This window comes from Mastomys coucha, unplaced genomic scaffold, assembly GCF_008632895.1.
Source record: "Mastomys coucha isolate ucsf_1 unplaced genomic scaffold, UCSF_Mcou_1 pScaffold14, whole genome shotgun sequence".
Lineage (NCBI taxonomy): Eukaryota > Metazoa > Chordata > Mammalia > Rodentia > Muridae > Mastomys > Mastomys coucha.
In genome coordinates, this window is record NW_022196896.1 from 39,313,794 (window position 1) to 39,337,903 (window position 24,110).

Below are 24,110 nucleotides of genomic sequence, written 5' to 3' on the forward strand. Positions count from 1 at the left end.
CAGGTCTCCATTGCCTACCAGCGTTTTTGTGTATTCTTAGGTCTGAGCTCGAGGCCTGCTAGCTCCTCCTTGCTTGCAAGTGCCTTAGTCTCTGAGCCCTTTTCCTTTTCCTTGGTATATTTGTATAAAGAATGAGTTTGGTTGTGACATTTACTAACGTACATTATTATGTACTTGGATTGCCTACCTGATGTGGGGTGAGTGTGTGTGGGGGCACAGGTCAGAGGACAATTTGTGGTAGTTGATTTCTCTTTACTATCTAGTTCCTTGGTATTGAACTGAGGCTTTACTTGCTGCCCTCATTTCTACTCTTTGCTTTTAAAAAAAGATTTGTGTGTGTGTGTGTGTGTGTGTGTGTGTGTTTATGTGTATGTGTGTGTGCCTGTGTGTCTGTGTATCTCCTCATCCATTCCCATGGAGATCAGAAGAGATGCTTGTGAGCTGCCAGTTTGGGTACTGGGATCCAAACTCTGCTGTTCTGATAGACTGGTACAAGTTTTTAACTATTCAGCCATCTCCCCACCTCTTCCCTCCCTCCCTCCCTCCCTCCCTCCCTCCCTCCCAACCTCTTTCCCTCCCCTCCCTCCATCTGTCCATCTGTCCATCTGCCTGTCTGTCAAGACAGTGTTTCTCTGTGTAATTATGTTGGCTATCCTGGACTCACTTATGTAGACCAGGCTGGCCTCAAACTCACAGAGATCTGCCTGCCTCTGCCTCCAGCTCTGCGTACTGGGATAAAAGGCGTGCCCCACCATGCCTGGACTTCATCTTTTTTTTTCTTTTTCAGTATTTGTATGTATAAGAGAGAGTATGTGGGCCTGCATATGTCAAGGTGCGCATGCAGAGGTCAGAGAATAACTCTTGTCTACCTTTCTGAGGTGGATCTCACTGTGAAGCTATGCAAATACCAGGAGTACTGGCTTCCATAAGTTGCTGAGCTTCCTGGCAATCTTTCCATGTTTTGCTGAAGGAGAGCTGGGATTACAGATAGGAGCCACCACATCTACACCTGGTCTTCTATGGATGTGTTCCAGCACTTAGACTCAGGTTGTCAGGATTGCGTAACAGTCACCTTTCTAGCCAACAGATCGATCTCGTTTGCTTCCTTTTCTAATTACTATTCTTTCCTACTCATGTTTATCTTTGAAGCTCTTATCTGTTTTCTAAGCTCAAGACGTCCTAAGTGTAATATGATGTAAACTGTCATATACTGATCTTTGTTTTCCTATGTATGTTCATGTGTTATTTGGACTATTCTATATGGTATATTAAACTTGTGACACATTCAAAATATATCCTTGTATGTAATATTCTTCCTGATAAATAATTTTATATCTATGTTTAAGTTTACTTTTGTTATCCCAGTGTTTTGGGAGGAGTAGGTAGATATGGATATATATATATATATATGGAGTTACTGACAGTTGTGAATTGCCATGTTGATGTTGGGAACTGAACTTGGGTCCTGTGGAGGAGCAGCCAGTGAGTGGTATTAACTTCTGAGCCATCTCTCCAGCCCCTGTTTATGCACTTTTAAAACTTGAATTCTGTATGGATCAGTTTCTGAGACCAGTATGTGGTTTGACCCAGTTTGCACATGATAGACAAACACTACCAACTGAGCTAGGCATTATATATTTGATAGACACAGCAAATCTATTGCTATAGTGTTTAAAAGTAAGAACTGCATGCTACTTTGTGGTTCATTGGTGATTTTTGGTTGTTTGTGTATGATGCTTTAGCCCGAGATTGTTTTCCCCCATGGCTTCCATGTACAGCTCAGGAGGCTTCAGTTTCTTATCTTCAGATCTCTCCATAGCATTCCCTTCAGTGAGTCCAGTGATCAGAGAAAATGCAGTACATGTCTTTTGTGAATCAGCCGCAGACGTCTCCGATCAGCCCCTGCAGTATCCCATACTGACCTTAGTTGATAAGGAGACCATAGTAAGGAAGAGAGGAAGAGTTGCTAAATAAAGAATTTCTGGATACATTTTAACACTCCATATAAACATGCTTTGTTAGTTGTTTTTAGGAGAGCAATGATGGTGTGGGACAGATTTTACTCTGACTTGAATTTAACTGAGTTTGTTCTATACTAAAGAAATTTTGATTTCTAAATTGACAGTGGTTATATTAGTATGGCTTTTGATCAAATGTCAACCATTTATGTGTCCTTAACTTCTGTCCTAGTTTTGAGTTGATTTCATAGTCTCTCTATAATTTTTAGTGAGGTTGCGAAAGAGCTGCAGCTAGCATCTAGCCATTGCCAGCCTTTTCTTGTCTTTCCTGCTGATTTCCTATTTAAAAATGTATTGTTTAAGAGTAATTATAGAAATGTGTTTATTGAAATAAATGGATTATTTTTCCCTCTCAGCTGATTTGAATAGGATGCACAGACAGAATATAGATGCCTACCATAACCCAGATGCAAGAACATATGAAGATAAAAGGGCTGTTGTATCTATAGACCAAAATTTAGCCACTTCAAATGCTGAGAACCTACAAGATTCTGCAAATAAAAACTCAGGTTTTTAATCACATTCTATATACTAATTTCTAATGCTGCTCCCTAACATTTCATTTCTGTTCTTTGATAAAATTCTTACTGAGACTTTGGTTACATTAGGAAGCATAATATATTTTCTTTCCAAAGAGAATAGGGAAAGGTTGCTTCTAACATGGCATGTTTCTTCTCCACTTTATAGTTTGCCTGTGTGTGTAGCCTCTGTTGACATTCTTCTTCTGATACTTGAGGGCCTTTCTTTGCACATATATGCAGCACTGACTGCATCGGTGAGAAAGTATTTGGCCTGTTATCATAAATTATACAATAAGTTAATCTTTTTGTTTAAGTGCCCTCCACATTGTACAGAAAAAGAAGTGACTCGACATTTGGTGTCAGGTCACATCTGTGCGGGTGAGTAAAACTGCCAGCCTTAAGCAGTGTCCGTAAAGTTGCTGTGAGCTGAAACTACTCAGTATCTTACACAGATGTGTGCGAATGTATTCTATATATTTTAAAATCAAAGCACATGTAGAGAATATATATTTTGCACTATGTATTGGTGCTAATAAGAGACTTTACTATAGAATCTGCTTTTGCTCATTTGCAGCTCTATTGTTGTTTTGAATGTGCTTTTACATTTTCCTAGAAGTTCTGGTTTTCCTAGAAGGGCTGCGATGGTGACCTCAGTGGTCCCTTCAGGCCGGCACTTTGAAGACAGTAGTTTGCTGTTGTGTAGGCAGCCCTGTCCATTGTTCTTATTGTGCTGGAGGAACGGTTCCACTGGGATCCACAGTAGACTCTTACTGTTTTCTTCTTGCTTCAATTTTTGGAACTTTAAAATTGGAACCTTCAATTTTGACAATTATTACAGTGGGAACAACAAATACTTTTTCATGTGAATTGCTGCTCTTCTTGTCTGCTGCTTCTGGGATCTCTGTGCTGTGGCTCTCTGTTTCTGTATACACAATAGTGTTTGCTGTTCTAAGGAGAATTAAACATTTCCTCTTTCTTGGGCATTTGCTTACGAGGTAGAGACACTGGGAAATAAACAATTACTATGACCCCTTTCCCAAGAGAATAAGCCTGATTGAGCATGCCCAGCAGATTTGACCTGTCTAGTTTTTCTGTAGGCTTTCCTTCTGGTGGGTGCTAATGATCAATTTAAAAATATCATAAAATGTCAGTATCCTCATTTTATATGAATAGAAATTTTCTAGACTTAATTTCTCAAAGCATTAACTAAGCTAAAAGTTGTCAATATAAGAAACTATTCAAGGCTACCTAATTTGTGCTATGCCATATATATGTGTATGAGTACTGAGAGGCCAAACCTACTCTTGGGACTGGACTCCATCTTAAAAGAAAAAAAGTCTGAGAGCTTGACCTGCAGCTGAACTCAAGCTACACCCGAGTACCAGGTACATACCCCAGAGTTACTTCCTAGCTGTTTCCTAGCAGTAGTCAATCAAAGATCAGTCTGATGGTTTATGTACTTTCAGACTGTTCGTGATTGTTTATGGTTTTGCTTCAGAGCACCCACCTGTTGGCTTACATTAGTCATACAACTAGATACTTGCCAGGCTAAAACCTCCTCACCTGCTCGCCATTTTCTATAAAGCCTTGTTCTGTTGAGAGCTGGGGGCTCCCATTCTGCTGCATCAGAGACGGTGGGGTGGCCCAAGCTCAAGCTTAAAGAGACCCCAGTGCATTTGCATCAGAATCTGCTCCTTGGTGGTCTTCTGGGGTTCATGAACATTTCCTGGTACAACATATTTATGTGTGTGTGTATGAATGTGTACACATATGTGTGCATGTATACATGTATATGTGCTGTTTAACATTTTTAAAAGGCTTTGGGAAACTTGAATATATCTCAAAGTTTTTCTAATTTATGCTTTTAAGCTTCATCCTCATTTGATGTTCTGTCTTAATTCGGCTTCTTTTTTTCTTCTGTTGTTTTTAGACAGTGTCTTACACTATATAGTCCTAGTTGGTCTGGAACTTACTATGTCACCTGGCTGGTCTTAAACTCATAGAGACCTCACAGCCTCTGCCTCCCCAGTGCTAGGATTGAAGGTGTAGGCTACAGCTCTCAGTCTCATTAGGCCCTCGTAAGCATTTTTCTTTTCTTTTTTTTTTTTTTTTTGATTTTGGTGAAGAGCTGAGACAGGTTCTCACTGTGAGGCTGGGACTACAGGCGTGTCCCACCCCACCTGGGACTACAGGCGTGTCCCACCCCACCTGGGACTACAGGCGTGTCCCACCGTGCTGTTAGTTATGCTTTGTTTGTTTTTCTTTTACTTTATGGCTCCTAAGTGAACTGCTATGAGATCCAGTACTAGTTTGGCTTCAGTTGTTTTTGTGTGGTTACTATGGTATCTAGTTACCTGTCTGTTTTCTAATAGTACTAGTTCCCTAAACATTCAAATTTTGGGGGAAATTAAGGTAAAAGATAGTACTCAGCATTGTAGTCTGAGTTTTGTACAGTGCCCGAGATTTAAGAGAGCCTTCATAGGCTCAGTTTACATTTAGTAGAACAGATTCTAGGGGACAAAGTTCTCATAATTTTCACGTCCTGATGTGACTCTTGGTGAATTCAGTCAACTAGACATTAGTGAATTTGAATACAGAGGTAGAGCCGAGCTGAACTGCTTAATGTCATCATACATGAGACGACCCAAGCAGAGGATAGATGCTGTAAGCTGATAGGAATAAGACTGAGTGAACAGCTGGGTGTGGGCATGTATGTCAGTAAGGCCAGCCCTTAGGAGGCTGAGGCAGGAGGATTGCTGCAGATTTCAGGCTAGCCTAGTCTTCATAGTGCTTTCAGAGCAGCCGTGGACACATAACATAGTAAGACCCTGTTTCATCAAACTGAACCAACCAACCAACCAATCAAACAACAAAAGCAATAAATCAATAATTTAAGTCATATAAAAATTTATGTGAGATTTAAATTGTCATCTTTTTTTTTTTCTTTCTGCATTCAAAGAGATTCCTAGGGAATGGTTGTTTTTCAAATAGCTTTTCTGAAACAATGTTTTCCCTTTGATACTATATAATGCTATTTATAAGGAACATACACTACAGCAAACTATTGCCACATGTATATCCCTTTTAAAAGTGCTCTGTGTGTGCTACAGATATAACCTAAGACTTTGTGCGTGCCAGGAAAGCATTAATCTCAGCAGCTTTAAGAGTAAATCCTGTTATTATATCTAGTTAGACTAGTTTAAATTTTAAGTACTTTTTCTTTTCCTCTTTTTTTTTTTTTCCCCTTCAACTTTGGGGATTGAGTCCAGGGCCTTCCAGTGCTAAGCAAATGCCCTGCCACTGACCTGTATTCCCTGAAACCCCTCAGAAATATTCCTAAGTAGAGGATATGCATGTACATTGTTCCATCATGAACAATAACTATGCAGCCTGTGCTGAGCGGCTCTGTTCCCTTGGTGTCTACGCTACTCTGGACAGGATTTCCAGCCCTTCACTTTCTGACTGCTTTTGCTTGCCTGCCCTAACCTCATGACTGCTGTATGTAATACTTCTTTTCATAATGTGGGTTTATTAGCAGATTGTTCCTTTCCTAACAGTGTGTTTTTGCAAACTGTCTTTTGAAGGTCCTTTGCAAACACAAAGCTCTCCTTTTGCCCGTGGAAACACGTTCGGTGAGCCACTCAGCGAGCTTCAGATTAAACAGCAAGAATTATACAAGAATTTTCTTCGTTTTCAGGTGAAAAGCCGTATCTGGTTATAGTTTCAACTCTGAATGAATATAATAATAAACTAAACTTGCAAGAATTTTATTCATTGTGCACTGATTTCTAAAATGCTACCCAGTTAACCAAAATTTCTACTTTCTATTAGGTACAGCTAATGCTAAAATCACATTGTTCAGTCAAATCAGAATCTTTTCTAAACTTCATTAGAAGATCAATAGTTGGTAAAGCAATGAATGCTGAGATTTCTAAAATTCACTTCAGAGATATAGGGTGAATCTTTCTATATGCTTGTTAGAGAAGAAAATTAAGCCTTGTCTCCCTAATAGATGTGCTATCATTGGCTCAGTACACATAATGGATGGACAGAAGCTACATTTCAGCTGAGCTTGGTGGTACAGGCATGTTATTTCAGCACTGACTGAGCAGGAGGATTCAGAATTCAAGGCCAGCCAGGGTCTCAGGAAACAAAACCTTATGTCATTATATACTGTAGTGACATTTAGCATTATAAATGTCATTACCTAGGTTAAATGCCCCTTTTTGTATTAAGCTTTAAATGCTACCTAGCATTTAAAGTAGTGAAATATTCAGACTATTCCCAAAGAAGGCACTTAAGCATCTAGTGCTTACGAAGCCATGGGCTTGCGGAATCCACAGTATTGGCTTCTCGTGAGGCAGACTGAGATTTCTGTCTGCTTGTAAGGACCCTGCTTTCTTTCTCTCCCTCCCTTCTCTCTATACCTACACACATACATCTCAGGGTGGCCTGAAAATATTTTTTCCTTTCGTATACATTTTTTTTTTTACTGAAGGATTGGGTGGTCCAGAGCATGGGTATCTTATCAGAGCAGTGAGTGTCTGTAGGGAAATGACTTACAGAGAATGTGACAGATAACAGAGTCCCACAGCTGTTAGACACTCAGGTCAGCAGGTTGAGGGTGGTGCAGAGTCAGCGGTGTTGGTTCTGTTACCATGACAACAGCAACTCAAATGTAAGTTATTTTCTAAGTTTATTTAACACATCTACTATGGGTTAAGGTACAATTATCAGATGTTAGTTTTCAGTCACTTTATTGTTCACAAAATACTTTTATATGTATAGGATGTTATTATATGTTAGATTTTCTAGAGACAGTATCTCTATTTTAGGACCTGCAGCTAAATCATAGATGGAGTTTCTAACTTAGGAAGCCTGGGTAGTGCAGTCTCATCTGTGGGGTCACTAGGAAGTCTTTCCCTCTGGAAAACAGAAAGGAGGCTTCGCCCGTTACTCTGATCCCTCAGCACCCCTCTTTGTAAATCCTCAGGGCATTTATGAGTAGAGAACTCTGTTTTTGTTTTTTTTATTTTTGAAAAAGGATTTCTCTGTGTAACAGTCCTGGCTTTCATAGATCTCATTCTGTCTCTTGGGTTCTGGGATTAAAGGCATATGCCACTGCTACCCTGCTGAATATACTACTCTTGAATGGTAATTTTTTTTTTTTAATTTTTTAGTGGTCACAAAACCTTTTTATTTTCACTTACAAATCACATAGAATGATTTGTATGATTTCTAAGCAGCTAAATGGTATTTATTGTTACTATATTGATAATATCTTACAGAAAATATCTAAAGCTTAAGAATTGAAATAAATGTTTTAAAATGTGCAAATTTGTTCATAAAGGTGGGAAAAGAAGCTTTAGCCAAGGATTTGCACAAATAAGTAAGAGTCAACTTAATGCATCAGAAGCCTTGCTGCTATTCAAATTGAGTAAATAACATTTATGAGTGAATTTTAAGTATACCTTTAAAATAAATTAAAAAATTTTAATGATTCAATGGAAAAATTAATTAAAAATTTAAACAGCTCATAAGGTACCTTTGTGTTACATAGTTTGAAAACTGACCTAGAAGATTCTGTTGGCAGCAGACTGTGTGTGTTAGACATGTGGTCTGTCAGGGCTTATATTGGCAGTGCTTGACTGAACATATCAGGTACCCTCTGTAGCTTGTTGTTCGTTCTTTCCCATGGAAGAAAGAGAAGTTAGCCTGGGTTTGGGCCTGACCCTGTGCGTCTCTGGATTTGCTGTACTCCCGGGTGTCTGCACATTGCCTGATACTGAATATCAGGCTACACATTTAGCTGTCATGATAAGTATAGGAGAGGCTGTAGTTGGTAACTCATGGTTCATGTAGAGAGATTCAGGTTCTCATTATGCAGAACATTGTCAACATGCAACCTTAAAGCTATAGGAAATTCAAATTGCATAAAAATACCTTCTGTAGTAAAAATGTGAAACCCAGCATGACGCAGTCTCGCAACAAACTCCCTGTTCCTTTCCCTCGTACATACTTCCTAGATGATTCCTGCATCAGCATGGCTGCCTAAGCAAGACCAGAACAAGAACAGCATCAGTAGACATTGACACACAGGGCAAAATATCAAGGGGCCTCACCCCTAGACAGAGAACTACAGGCAACGAAGGAATGTTGAGAGCAGGAGAAATTAGCTTCCTTAGGGAAGAGCATGCCAGCTGCTTATCCAATGCCAAGTGATCAGCCCTGAAACCATACATATGCAAGCAACATTATCTGGACTGAGTACGAGAGAGAGTGTGTGTGTGTGTGTGTGTGTGTGTGCGCGCGCGCACGTATACATGTATATAATATATATCATGAGAGAATAGGGGGTGGGAGGAAGAGAAAATAGCATAATTTCATAACAATAACTATTTGAACAAAAGATCTATAAACAATGTTAGTAATTATAATCTGTAAGGATAGCCTTAAGCTGATCATAAATATCCAATAGCAGATGGGCCTGGTGGTATACACCTGTAATCCTAGCACTTGAAAGGCTATGGCAAGAGGATCACCCTAAATTTGAGGCCATCCTGGGTTACTTAGGGACTTCAAGGGCAACCTCATAGTGAAACTTTGTTTCAGAACACTAGAAGATTAATAGTTTTAATTTTTTTTTTTTGAGACAGGATTTCTCTGTGTAGCCCTGGCTGTCCTGAAACTCACTCTGTAGACCAGACTGGCCTCAAACTCAGAAATCCGCCTGCCTCTGCCTTCTAAGTGCTGGGATTAAAGGCATGCACCACCACTGCCCAGCTATTTTTAATATTTTTTAAAAAAATTCATTCTACCATTTTTCTTGCTTCGTCCATAGAGGGCACTTTGTACTGTTTCTTTGGGCTGCCTCCTGTCCATATGCTCTGCTTTAGCATATTCTCTCACTGTTCTCGGATCTCAGAGGATTAGTGGAGCTAAGTGTAATTCTAGTACCCTCTGGTTCTTTGTTCATCCTCTCTGTACACACTAGGGAGGGAGCAGGGCCTATGTGTGCTGCGCGCAGGCCTGCTCCTGAGCTGCTTCCCAGCACTTGGGATTTTAGTGGAGAGAAAAGCACTGTGAGGAAATGGCTCTTTGTAAAGAGGCTAACATCCTCAGTTAATTCCTGTGGGATTCTCTTCACGGTCAAGCATGTTGACATGCAGTAGGAATCACTGTAGAATAATCCAACCACAGAGATACCCTCAGCACCTCTGTGCAGGAGGAACTAGTGTGTGTCTTACATCTCCTCGCTAAGCCTTGAACACTTTGGAGAGTAAACATTATTAACTCTTACTAGGTGAGAAAATTGAGTTCAAATCTCTTTCCCAAGTTTACACAGTCCATATTAAGCAGAGATGAATTTGACTATTAGCTTTTTAACAGTATCCTGTGTCCTTCCAAGTAAAATACAGGACACCCAAAAAATGAAGAACTTGCAAATAGAAGGCATCCAAGAGAAAGTGATGTTCTAACTTGTCAGTAGGTGAGTAGGATAATCACTAAGCCCAATTCTTTAGATTGAGGAAAAGAGACAAAGAGAAGAAGCAGAGCGTGAGAAGCTGAGAGTTGCTGAAGAGAAGGAAGAAAAGCGGCTAGCGGAGCAGAGGGCAAGGATTCAGCAAGAGTACGAGGAGGAGCAGGAGCGGAGGAGGGCGAAGGAGGAGGAGGTATGTCTGCTTCTCTAGCCAAAGTGAGAGGTTTACGTTGTAGTGTATGAGACAACTGCTATCTTGACATTCATTTTTAAAGTGCTCTGTTGTTGTCTGCATTGTATATTATTTTAATTTAAGGAAGAGAAATTGTTTTTAACGCTAGGCTGATAAAAGATGTCTATTATTTTATGAAATAGTATCTTCATTTTGTAGAACACTATCTTTTATATATTTAATTTTACTTCTTTTAGACAAAGTAACATTTTTAAATGCAAATGCATGCAAGAAGTGTGTCTTTTTCAAATTTTAAAGCAAAGGTTGAAAAATGAAGAACTTATTCGGTTGGCTGAAGAGAGGCGAAAGGAGGCAGAAAGAAAGAGGAAGGAGGAGGAAGAGAGACATAGCTTGCGACTTCAGCATGACGATGAGAGAGAAAATATTGCTGGAGATGAAACAAAGGTATGTGTCGAACAGAGGCACGTCAGGCCTGGGGTTCTTGCCTGGCAGGGTCGGGAGTCACTAGGGAAGGGGAGAAAGGAGGGCTTCAGTTGGGTATGGGCACTGTTGACCATTATTTGTAAGGTGTGCCACAGCTGGAATTTTTAACCTAATTAGTGGCCATTTCAGTCTTGTTACTGTGGTCCCATGTTCAGCTGTGCTGCCTAAGATACAGTCTGTAGACCAGAACCATGTGGACTGTGGGCTCATAGGGGCTCGCCAGAGTGACTGACTGGCAAATATATCAACAAAAATATTGCCCTTGAATTTTATTTACCTAGTGATTCATTTTTTTATGTATTGCCTTGCAAATTAGATGTAGTCCATGAAGAAGACTACTTTTGGAGTCACTGTTTTGGTGCGCAGGGTTGGCATTGAGCTGAGAGCATGATCAGGAGTTGCAGTCATTAGACAGGACTTTCTTCTCCAGAAACCTTACTTGATCTTAGACACCTGAAAGAATTTGACTATTTTATAAAGAGTATTTTATTAAAAGCAAAAGTAATCTGAACTTCTTAAATAGTTGTGACTACTGAGTATATAGTATATGTGTGTATATGTATATATACATATATATGTACAAAAAGAATTTTTTTTTCAGCACATGAGACAGCCTTCTCCTGCCGTTCCTGCTCTTCAGAACAAAATTGCAAGCAAACTCCAAAGACCTCCTTCAGTCGACACCATTATAAGTTCCTTCATTCATGTATATACTTTTTTCTCAGAGTTAATCTTGAGTTATTTGGGATGGGTACTTTATGAGGTTTCCATTAGTTTGCATGTTGCTAGAGTTGTGATTGATCGCATTTGGTGCCCTACAGCTTAATTCTTAAGGAAGACGCAATCTGTTAAAGCAAAAGGCGTTGGTCTGTCACAGCTCCATAAGAACACCAGTTTGTTGTTCTTATCATTGTTGTCATGTGTTTGTTTTGATTCAGGGTCTTATTTTGTAGACTTGGTTGTTCTGGAATTTGTTATATAGATTAAGCTGGCCTCCAGCCCACAGACATCTGCTCAACTCTGCCTCCCGTTGCTGGCTAAGAAAAGTCTTAGAAAAAGTATGTTCTAACTAGCCGTAGTTATACTTGTGGATTCCCTTATGTTTAGACCGATCTACAGTTACTTATAAAAGGAAGCCAGGAAGGTTGGACTTGGAGGATCTGCAAACTCAAAGGTGGGGCAAGCCATCTAGAGAACCTGTGGTTTGGTTTGGCCTGGCCTGAGATGTCTTTGTGGACAGCTGGGAATGTAGAAGCTACACCGTCTTGTGTTCTTTGACTTTCCTCCATGGGCTTGTGGATTGCACAGATGTGTACTACCAGAATAAGCGTAGAAGTGAACTAGGAACATTTTCTTGAATTCTACGTCTGACAGTCTGATTCATTTGCTCTGTGGTTGAAAATGCATGGGGATCCTTGTGATTTTGAAGGAGAATAGCATGGGCACTTGAGATTGAATACTATTCTCCTGGGCAAGGAAGACTAAACACAGGACAAGATGCTTTTGTGGAAGTCCAGATGTGAGACTAAGGACTTAAGGTGGTAAGAGGTCAGGGATACTTTTCAGGTTTCTGGTGATGGTTGGAGTTTGGAAACTGAGTTGTGGCTGAGGAAGACATTTTGGATTGGATTTGTAGCTTGGGAAGCAGTTAGCATTAGTGCTTACTAAATTAATGTGATTGTACAGGGTATGTATGTAGAGGAGTCGAAAGGGCTGAGGAGGCTGGAGAGATGGCTCAGTGGTTAAGAGCACTGGCTCTTCTTCCAGAGGTCCTGAGTTCAATTCCCAGCAACCACATGGTGGCTCATAACCATCTGTAATGGGATCCATTGCCCTCCTCTGGTGTGTCCGAGGAGAACCACAATGTACTCACATACATAAAAATAAATAAATCTTTTAAAAATAAGGGGGGGGGCTGGGGACAGAAGTCTGAGGAAATTAACAGGTTTGAACAGCAGAGGGGAGCTACAGACAGAGTGTCAGCTGTGCTAGTTGTTACTCACCAGGGACTCAGGATGAAATTGTCCACTGAGTATGTGACTTGGGCACACTTGAAAGGACCAGTATCAGCACAGGACACCCCAAGACCAAGTTCTTAAGCACAAAGGACATTCATTTGCCCCAGAGGGACAAAGAGCAGGGAATAAGAGACAGAAACAGAAGAGAGAGGATGAAAAAGAGGGGGAAGGGAACAAGGGAGAAGAATCAGAAGTGGGCTGTAGACAAATAGCGGTTATAAAGGTAAAAGGGGAAATCTGTGTTAGGATGAGGTGTTTAATTGTAGTTGGGCATGTTAATTAGGTGAGCCAAAGGAGGCTTTTGATTGCTGGACTTGTAGTCAGCCTCAGGAGGAGAAGTGGCCAAATAAGGCTACTAGACCTTGGTGACTAGCTTTAGGAATATAATCTAGTGGTTTTCAGCAAGGCAGATGGAATGGGGGAGAAGGACAAGGCCTGCCAGAGCCATATTTGCCACGCCTGGGGTGGCTAGAGTCCCTACTATCCCTTTATTTGGTAAGGGTAGTCCCACTGAAGCAATGGCTGTGGAGGCTAGCTGTGTATTAGGGAGTGAGCGGGAGTAAGGAAGTAGGCCCCAGAAATACGCCTCTATCATTCTTTTCTCAAGAGAACAGTAAATACACTCAACTGCTGAGCCTTCTTTCCAACCCTGTGAAGCCTAGTTGTGAAGGGAAGATGCTGATGGTGAAGAAGAGTTGGGGGTGGGGGAGCTTTGTGCATGGGCTGGGAGGATCACACTTACTTAGAAAAGGCTGTAAAAATGATAGTAGTAGGAGACAGGAGAAGCTTAACAGGTACAGCAGACACACATAAGGGTTAGCATTGGTCAGAGGCAAGGAGCCTTCCATATGGTTTAGAATGTAGAGGTTGCTTTCCTTTTACACTTTGGAATAGGGAAGAGACACTGACTGTGTCTGTCCTGTTGGCCACAGGAAAGCTCTGCGTCCCGGGTGCAATCTCCTCCAGTACCTGCAAGGAAGAACCAACTTCGTGCAGAAGGTGGGTAGGACTTCTGTAAATGAGAGACCACATACAGTAATTATAGAGTGTTATACAGTTGCAAAAATGATGGGGAAAGTGTTGTACCCCCAACCCCCATGTCTTTCGTTAGTGACAGTGAGCCCCTTGCACATAGACCTTCAGCAGCTTTTCACAGTTCATTGCATTCTTGTTTTTGTGTTCTTACCCTATGTGATTGTACAGCCACCAGGACATCAGCACTTCAAAGTGCAAACCACTTCTCCTATACCCTTTACAGTTGCCCTCTGTAGACCCAGCAACATCTCCCTGACTCAGACTGTGGATCTTAAAGATGTACATTATGATGTGTATGTGTGTAAACACACATAAGTATCATCCATAAACATTTCTCTGAGCATTTAGCTTTATGAAAAGCCAGGTCGTGTTTGGTAATTAATCTATATTGTTCTTTCTTTTTTTATAACTTCTCAATGGGAATTTGCAGAGGAGAAAAAAACTGTGATTATGGAGTTATCAGAAATGAGGAAGCAGCTCCGGAGTGAGGAGAGGCGTTTGCAGGGGCGGCTGCTGCGCCTGGACAGTGATGACGAGATCCCTGTCAGGTGCTTCTTCGCCTTATTCCTGGAATGGGATTGCTTCATCTCAGAGCCTCCTGCTCCCTCCTGTGTCCTCTGAAAGTCAGATGTAGAAATGTACTTCCTTGAGGGTGATAATGACAACAGTAGAAAACTCTTAAGATTACGATGATTACACACAGTGTGGTTTATGATTACATGGATTAATTGTTTGTTGGATACTCATTTCCTAGCAAAACCTAGCTGGTGTTTTTGCCAGAGGTCTCAACTTCTCTAAAGCAGGGCTCTTGCACTGTAGCTTAGCCCTAACAAGAGCAAAGACAGCATGGGTTAGGTTAGAATTATGCTAACATCACAAGCACCTGTTAAACACATATCTAATAGAATCTTAAGTATAGAGACATTGGTTCTTAATTCTCATTTCATAGAACAGCTTCACAGAAAAAAATTCTCATTTCACAGCATTATCAAGCTCTCTGTGAGCTAGACCTGGAACAAATGATATAGACCACAAGCAAATAAGATCTGATAACCCAATTATAAAAAAATCAACTCATTACTTACTAGAATTATGGAAACTAGATAGGGCCCCAATGTAAAGGACTTCTAGAAGTTGTTTTTGGTGATTATTTCAATGAATCTTTGTAGATTTTTATTGCTATGCAAAAAGCAGAGCTCTCATCTTAAAGGGAATAAAGATCATTTATTCTAGAGCCATTTCTGAGTGACCATGGCCTGGGAGAACAGATTTAGGTTGCCCTGGCAAAAAGTTTTTATGAACTTTTTATAGTTTTACAGAAAAAAAAAGTCATACGTCAATTCAAATTTACAATGCATTTGTCTGTACATCAGGGAGGTAGGTAGGGCAGGGTGGGAAAACTTTTCTATAGGCCCAAGATGCTATCTGATGGCATTTTTAGCTCTTGGGTTGGCAGAAGCTAGTGGTCTGCTGAGTTAATAGATTTCTAAAAGGCTTTTATTTATTGTCACAAGACAATTCAACACAGAGCCGGTACAGGAATGGCTTTCCAGGGGGCCAGAACTTAGCCCAAGATAGGTAACTAGCCTCTGGACCTGCAGCACTATAGTCTTTCTGCAGCACTGAGACTGGTGAGCCAGGAAGCCTCTGCAGACACACAATTCTTTCAGGGGTTTTTGTTCATAGCTAGATGCCATTTCTTTTCACAAGTTTTCCTTCAAACTATCATTCTAGATGCATGGTTCAGATCTGTACCAGCTTTGACAGGACCATGCTGTGACCCTTCTTTTAAGGAACTTTTAAGTTCCCTGAGAGAAAAGGAAACCCCATGAGAGGAACCCAGGTGTTCATAATTGCATTTGCTGTAGCTTAAATTATATTTTTTTAAAAAGGGGAGGGATGCTGGGTTTGGTGGCACACACCTTTCGTGTCAGCACTGGAAGGCAGTGGCAGGCAGATGTCTTATAAATTCAAGACCAGCTTGGTCTACATAGTGAGTTCCATGCCAGCCAGAAACTCATAGACTCTGTCTCCCAGAGAGAGGGGAATTTGGGGGATGGAGAGAAGGAGATAAGGGGAAGGGGTAGGTGAGAGTGGGAATGGGATGGGGAAGGAAGGAGAGGACAGAAGAACAAGGAGTCTGTGCAGTTGGACAGAAGCACTGATTGGTCTTTGTTTTTATTTTCAGAGCTAGAATTTCCATTTTCTGTTCATTTTGGGGGTGAGGGGTGGGAATGGCAACAGTCAACTATTAGCAGAAAGCTCCCTACCAAAGCTACCTAGAATATTCATTACTTTGGTACCAACAGAACAAAACAGTATTTAATTTAATATGAGTTGGGAACTTTTTGTAAAGTCATGCACAGTTAGTTTCCTAGCACACCATTAACAGCATGTTGTGAGTATAGTTTCTACTTTGGGCTAAAAGAAAGGTAAGATTCACCAACACCTAATTTATGTTATATCTTGTGCATGGTATTTTACATTTCTTGGAATTCTTTTGCTCACAACATGATGAAATTGGATAGATTTTAAAAATGACATTAAAGTCATTTCTAAAAAGTAGTATGCCTGATTTTTGTGGGTTTTTTTTTTCTTTTTTTTTTGGAGACAGGTTCTCATGTAGCTCAAGGTGACATCAAATTAGTCAGCTGAGGCTGGCCTTAAGCTCATGAATGCTGGGATTGCAGGCAGGTGACACCATGGCCCTTATAAAATCTCTCATTTTTATCATAGGTGATTGACAGGGCAGGGCAGGGCAGTTAGAATATTTGCAGTAACTGTGGTCAGATGCCAAGCTGTTTTCACAGAGAATAGAATGTCAACTCGTTCCCTACCATACAGCAGATTGATTGTGACTTGCCATTTATAGGAAAAAAGAGAGGAACCCCATGGATATATTTGACATGGCTAGACACCGGGTACAAGCTCCTGTCAGAAGACCATCGCCTAGGGGCCTAGATGCTACTACTGTTCAGAACATTCATGACTTTAATGAGCTGAGAGAGAGAGGTAAGCATGAAGTTCTGATTGTTCTCTGTGTGCCATCTTCGGCTAGTAGGAGCAACTGCAGGCAGCTGCTTGTAGGGCCTGCCTTATAGGGCCTGCCTTGTAGGGCCTGCCTTGTAGGGCCTGCCTTGTAACTGCTGTTTATGTGAAGCTTTTCCCTAGAGAGTATCAAGTTAGTGTTAATTCATTTCATGGCTTTGTAGTGTCTTTTGACTGAGGTTATGATTTGAAATTAAGGTTGTTACCTAATATTTTTTCAATGCGGGTGGTCAAACTAAGGATGTTGTGAAATGCTGTACCTCTTGTCCAAATCCCACCAGAGCACAGAGAGTTTCCACATGGCTCCCACCTTTGCATAGGCACAACCTTCTGCATTCCAGCTGCACCTCAGAGGTACACAGTGGTAGAACTGATCTACTGAATGGGTATGCGATAGGGCTCACTTTTGGTGTGCATTCTGTCAGCTTGTATAGAAGTGTGATTACATATTCCCACCAGTGTAGGATCATACAGAAAAGTTTTACAGCCTCAGAAGTCCTGTTCACCCCCGCTTCTCCTTAATCCCATTAAGTTCCCACCATTTACTTTTTGCAAAGTGTTGTAGTCCGTAAAGTTGGAATCACACTAGATCCAGCCTTCTCAGATTGGTGCCTGTCACTTAGCAACGTGCACTCGACTCTCCACAGCACCTCTTCTTGGCTTCCTTCCACATATTTTTTCCGAGACAGAATTATACACAGTAGTCCATACTGGTCTAGAACTCACTCTGTAGCAGTCCCCCAGAACTACAGGCAAAAGTCTGATTTACTTTCATTCATTAATTATACCACAGCTGGTTGTTCATTTAAGAATATATTGAAATGCTGGCTTCCATATTTTAGTCACAAACATGCATACAGATTTTTTTTCTAAAATCTCAGTTGAAAGCAAGATTTAACTTAGTTATGTAATTTTTGTGTCAGATTCAGATACTCGAGTGGATCTGAGATTAATGTACCCAGATCCTCCACGAGATGATCACACGTTGGAGATTCAGCAGCAGGCCCTGCTCCGAGAGCAGCAGAAGAGGCTGAATAGGATAAAGATGCGGAGAGATGCAGGAGGTAGGTACAAGCCTGGCTGCTTCACATGCAGCTGTGCCTTCTTCCTTCTTCAGCCTTTAAGTTGTTGATTTTGTTTGTATGTCTATTTAAAAAGATTTATTTGTGACTTTACACATACACACACACACACACACACACACACACACACACACGTACGTGAAGGTACTGCCCCTCAGAGGTCAGAAGAGAATGTGAGATTTCTTGAAACTGATATTAGAGGCATTTGTGAGCTTCTAGGCGGGTCCTATAAGATCAGCGAGCGTTCTTACCCAATCAGTCATCTCTCCAGCCTTTTTCTTCTCATTAATCTATTCATTTTACATGCTGATCACAGCTCCACCTTTTCTCCCAGTCCTTCCCTCTCCCTCACTCCTCCTCCTCCTGCTCCAAGCCCCTTCCCTCATTTCTTCCTCCCCTTCTCCTCTGAGACAGGGAGAAGGGGCTGGGTACCAATTCATCCTGGCACATCAAGTCACTGCAGGACTAGGCACATCTCCCACTGAGGCCAGACAAAGGCTGCCCAGTTACAGGAACATGATTAGGCAAGAAAGAGTCAGGGACAGCCCCTGCTCATTTTTTTGTGGGACCCGCATAAAGACCATATTGCAATTCTTTAGGGGAAGGGGCTAGGTCCATCCCGTGTATGTTCTTTGACTGGTGGTTCAATCTGAGAGCCTCCATGGGCCTAGGTTAATTGACTCTGTGGTCTTCTTGTGGAGTCCCTATCCCTTCAGCTTTCCTCAGAATGCACCCCCCCAACATACATACATACACACACACACACTCTCTCTCTCTCTCTCTCTCTCTCTCTCTCTTTCCCTCTCACCTTGAATTTCATCTCAGGCAGGCCATTGCACTGGCAGCTCCATGCTCATATGACTCTTTTGCCGTATAGTTTTGGAAAGGAACACATTACACAGAGGGAGGGCTCTGATTAGCCCTGTAGGGGTCATGCAGCCATGCTTGGGGGTTCAGCTGTTCATTATTGCTGGAGGGGTTGGGTGCTTTGATCATGCCTGATGACTTCCACCCCAAGAACTACCAACAGGCCAGGAGTACTCATTTGATCCTGAAGCACATTTCTTTTTTCTGTGTGGGAGGTATTTTTACTTTTTTATTCGTGTGTGTGTGTGTGTGTGTGTGTGTGTGTGTATACATGCGTGTGTATTCTGTAAAGTATCAGAATTTGCATGTATGTTTTTCTATACTTATCTGGTCATGTGAATTTAATCTAGTGCTATAAGCATGACTATGAGGGCACAGAGACTGGCCTACACTAACAGGATGTGAGATGGTGGGTAATAAGCTAGGCTGCTGCTCTCAAGGGGCTGCTGATACTGTGTAAGTCAGGTCCAATAAACAGTGTCTCAGCCTGCAGGAGCATGTAACTATACTGTGTGAGTGGGGCCTACGTGTAGGATGGAGTTCCCTCAGCATCCATGGGCCTTGCTGAGCCCCAGTGAGTATTGTGATCATACCTAGATCCCACTTGCTTTGCCACCCTATAGGCCATTTTGTGTGGGAAGGATGATCTTGTTACTTGTAGGGAAGTTAAGACCCTATCTTGGCAGACTGCTGTGGCTTGCAGAACGTGAGGAAGGTGCCCGGCCTTAGAAGGTATAATAGGAATACGTGACATAACACTTGAGGTTGAGCTTATAGATCAAGGCTTGGATATACACTTGTCTCCTCCTCATGGTATGGAATTTTAAATATTAAATGATGATCTGACCTTGTGACATCTTATCAGTTTAGGCACAGCAAGACTAATAGTCCACAGATGGGCCCAGGTACTTCTCACAAGGAGTAAACACTGACGAGGCAATTATTAGATATGGGTTAACTATGGAAAGTCTCAAGGGAAGGATATGGGCCATTATTGTAGCTCCTTTACTCCCAAAGAGTTTCTGTCTTTGGAGAAGCATGTGGGAACACTGCCAGGCTGCAGAAGGGACCGGGATACCTGACCTCTGCCCCTGTGGTTAGCTACCTGCAGTTTAATGTATTCCAACCCCTAGTTAACTCCACTAAGTGGCTTTGTGCAGAGATTACAGGAGCAAGATTGGAAGTTTCTTTTAAGAAAAAACATGCCTGTGTTAATTTTTTCTTAGATATCAAAGTTTACAAAGATTTTATTAACGAATCATTTAACCAGAATGGATACAGATTTAATGAGAAAGTAGTATAGATTCTAAGATTGTTCTGGTGTGTGATAGTGAAAGTAATTTTCAGTAGAAGGGAATAATAGAAGATCTGAAATGTGTTTTTGTTAGCCTTCTCTAAACATGATTCTTTTATTCTGTTTGTAGCTGATTTGGACACCATCTGCACTGGTAATGTACAAGGGCCCAGAATGGTAAGCAGCCAGTCCAAACTGAAGTTAGAGTTGGGGCCCATGTTAAATGAGTATTCCAGATTTTGAACATATCCATAATATTATTATTTTAAAACATAATTTAAATTGTAAGTGTATAGAGATGTGTAGCTAAGATGTGCTGAGGAAATTGACTGTAATGGGTAAGAATGCCATCTGAGTGCTTGAGCTGCTCTCTCCAGCTCTGTCATTTGGGGGGTGTAGGCAGAGTACTTTTTATGCTCCAGCTTCCCATTTAGTATTTACAGAATGAAGTTGATTGTACTTACTGCTGAGGATCACTACAAAGATCCAGTTAATATTTGCAAGGTACAGATAGGGTTGGCACATACATTCTGCAACATCCTCCTAAAGAGTGTGTAGGCATTACTATGAGGGTTATGCAAGATAATACATATAATGTAAAGTCCTTTAGAGTCCAGTCTGGCCATACTGATTGCAGTTGTTAGTGGTCATTAAGACTTACCGCAGCAGAAGTGTCTATAGTCATATGGAAGAGAAGCAACAATGGAACCTTACACTGACCCTGCAGTGACCGGAAGCTGCTCAGTGTGTTCAGGGTATAGTCGTCATTGTCATCGAGAGTATTACAAAAAGAATCCCTTTGTCCTGGAGGCTTGTGTTCTGAAAGGAGGGGACACAGTATGCTGCTGGTCCCAGGGAAGGACGCTGGGAGGGTTGGCATGGGGGCCTTGTGGTTTATAACAACAGCGGTGGGGAGGTAACTATGGAAACCTTGACAATACACAGAGGAAGTGAGGTGACAGAGGGCGTCTATACTGTGCAGGCCTTGGAGTGGAGAAGTGCCGTCTACTCTCACAGTTTGTGTGATCGCTTCCATGTGTGTTGACTTCCGTGTGTTGAATACAGGACACACTTTGCGAAGCTGGGCAGCTGCGCTGGTATAGGTTGATGTGAGGCAGCAGAAGTGCTCTGAAATGGGTGGATTTACTTTAGTAAGCTCTGGGGTTGAGAGGTGGAAAAGGGAAGAAAACCTTGGGGGCTGGGAAGACAGGGAGTTGTTTGACATAGCAAGTGTGAACTGTGAATTGCACAGCTGTACTGCTGAGCACACAGTCCAGAGACCTGGAGACACACACACACACACACACACACACACACACACACACACACACACACACACGGCGCTGAGAGTGTTAGAATATTCCTAGCGTCTTCCCAGACCAGCTCGGCCTGGTCTGTGTATGTTTGCTCAGGGCTTCCACCTAGTGTTGCTGTTCCAGTTTCTCTAACCTTCCATGTTTTGCTAAATTTTAAAAAATACTTATTGCTAAAGTACCAGTTTATTATCTTGCCCATAGTCTTATATCCAACAAAGCAGGCCCAGCTTTGGACCCAGGTGGGCTCCAGACTGACCTGTCCTGCAGTACCTCTTCCCAAAGGTGCCTCTTTCCATGTGTGATGGCTTCTTTATTTCATGCAAAAGATCTTGAAGTTTATTATCTGGGGTTTTGGTTAAAAACCTGGATTACTAGCATTCCATTTGGCTGAGAAGCTCAGTGTAAACCTTGAGTTTATCATGATTAAAGAAGAAAAAGCCACCTGCCTTTCCTGGAAACTGAATTATATAGAGAAGCACATAGGGTGAGCAAGCTGTCATTAAGAAGACTAGGTGGGCTCTGGTCACGCTCCAGCTGTGGGAGGGACGATGATGCAGAAGTTAAGCAGTGTTTGCAGGCTCATGACCGTGGGCTCAGTTCCTGGGACTGTCATGATCTGGCTAGAATGAAAGTAGAACCAGTAGTACTCAAAGAGGAGCTAGAAAGTCAACAGATGGAAGAACTGAGTGCCCCCAAAATGTCAATGGGAGCAAGACAATTCATTGCCAGTGTTGGAGCAAAGTGCAGAGATCATATGGAAGTTGTATGTTCCTTCTAACACCCAAAGTGGTTTTTATACAAATGTAAATTTTGAGTTATTTCCCACGAGGAAGCTCACTGTGCTAAGTCCAGTGCTGTAATTTCCCTGCAGTATGCCATGCTGTAACTGGTGTTACCATGGAGGTAGCTGTGGTCAGGGCAGTGTGTATATAGCGCCATTGCTTCCCTTCCTTCCATGGGACTGCAGTCTGCAGAATGTAACATTACACCCCAGTTCTTAGCACAGGAGGAGGAGGAAGCGGGCACTCAGATTCCCTGGAAAGACAGAGACTAAGTGATGCTTTAGAAAATGCTCAGGGTTGCATTCACTACTTCACACTTGTTCTCACCAGCAATGTGATCCCTTTATCAGCTGAAGAGGTGGGGGCGGGGGAAGTGAGGGAGCAGCGAGGAAGCTAGAAGGAAGTATCTGTCAGGTGAATCAGGTGTCCCTGCTGTCCTGTGTCTTGGTGAGGCTAGCTGGGTACTGCAGTATAGTGAGGCGGGACAGCCTTACCTGCCATCTATTTTTGTTTTGTTGGTGGGATTAGAGTGGAAACCTATGCTGTCTGTTAGTATGATTTATTTTTCTCCAGACTGAAGATACAGCCATTAACTTAGAGTTGTTTGTTTTTTTATTTTAGCCAAGAGATGACACTAGTGATCTTTTGAAAAATTCATTACTAGAATCTGATAGTGCTTTTATTGGTGAGTATATCTAATGTTATGTTAATTTTTAAGCTATATGTATATCTATGACTATTTTAGATCTTTAAGATAGAGTGTCACTTTGTAGCTCAAGATGACCTCAATCTTTGGTCCTCCTGCCTCTTGAGTTCTGGGTTTATAGCTGCATCAGGCTGGGTTAGCCACTTCTGAAAGTAGTGTGGTAGCTACACAACTGTTGGTGAGTCACTGTAACACCTGGCAATAATTCCTGGTTTCTGTCCCAAAGAAATCATGCTCACATAGAATATTCAAGTGGCATCATTCTGGTGCCACCAGCTAGCAACGGTCACCAATGGCAAGTGCAGATGCCAAATGTGATGAATTAATGACTCAGCACCGACATGCCAAGAGAGACACAGGACGTTGTTGTAGAATTCCACCTATGTGGAATGTTGGACTGGGCCTGCAGAGTAGTTGCCAGTGACCATACAGGAACTATTTGAGGTATTACAAATTCTAGGTAGTAATGACTATACAACTGTAAATCCACTAAAGAAATCACTGAACAAGTAACATTTCAATAAAACAATTAAAAAAAAAGACATCAAGACTCTAAGCTTTGAGTAAAATTGACACATTCTTTGTGTGGCCTGTTTAGGTGCTTATGGTGAGACATATCCTGTCATTGAAGAGGATGCCTTCCCTCCACCATCACACCTGCCCTCTGCAAGGGAACGCAGGAGGAACAAATTAAAAGGACTAGATTTTGTATGTGTGATCTTCTCAGTTTAGGAGACTGAGAGTTTGTTTGTTTGTTTGTTTTTTCATTTATGTGGTCCAGTTTAAGAAAACAGACTGGGAGGAGGGTTGCTTTGAAAACCAAGAGTGTGGTCTAAATCTAGGTTCTGCTGTCAATTATTTTGGTGACCTTCTAGCTTTTTATTTCTTTGAGACAGGATTTCTCTTTGTATCCCTGGCTGTCCTGGAACTCACTCTGTAGACCAGGCTGGCCTTGAACTCAGAAATCCACCTGCCTCTGCCTCCCAAGTGCTGGGATTAAAGGCGTGCTCCACCACTGACTGCCCTGCTGACCTTGTAGCTCTTATGATCGCATTATGTAGCTCTGTAAAGGGCATGGGCATCCTGTCCTATAAAAGTTAAACTTACAAGAAAAAAAAAAATAAGAATTTAGCCGGGCGGTGGTGGCGCACGCCTTTAATCCCAGCACTTGCGAGGCAGAGGCAGGCAGATTTCTGAGTTCGAGGCTGGCCTGGTCTACAGAGTGAGCTCCAGGACAGCCAGGGCTATACAGAGAAACCCTGTCTCG

General features: G+C 41.8%; 1 protein-coding gene across 13 annotated transcripts in view; it reads left to right on the plus strand.

Moving 5' to 3' along the window:
- Window positions 1–24,110, plus strand: part of Cspp1 (centrosome and spindle pole associated protein 1) — a 96,604-nt gene that overhangs the window by 69,047 nt on the left and 3,447 nt on the right. For 9 of the 13 annotated variants that reach the window (XM_031366832.1, XM_031366826.1, XM_031366825.1 and 6 more), the window contains 12 exons: window positions 2,375–2,527; window positions 6,124–6,236; window positions 10,063–10,212; window positions 10,510–10,656; window positions 11,297–11,401; window positions 13,646–13,712; window positions 14,179–14,296; window positions 16,621–16,760; window positions 17,720–17,860; window positions 20,170–20,216; window positions 22,759–22,822; window positions 23,442–23,551. In XM_031366832.1, the coding sequence (XP_031222692.1) occupies window positions 2,375–2,527; window positions 6,124–6,236; window positions 10,063–10,212; window positions 10,510–10,656; window positions 11,297–11,401; window positions 13,646–13,712; window positions 14,179–14,296; window positions 16,621–16,760; window positions 17,720–17,860; window positions 20,170–20,216; window positions 22,759–22,822; window positions 23,442–23,551 (1,355 nt within the window). The remainder of the gene's footprint in view (window positions 1–2,374; window positions 2,528–6,123; window positions 6,237–10,062; window positions 10,213–10,509; window positions 10,657–11,296; window positions 11,402–13,645; window positions 13,713–14,178; window positions 14,297–16,620; window positions 16,761–17,719; window positions 17,861–20,169; window positions 20,217–22,758; window positions 22,823–23,441; window positions 23,552–24,110) is intronic. The other 4 variants (XM_031366833.1, XM_031366834.1, XM_031366836.1 and 1 more) reach the window with 1 other exon arrangement.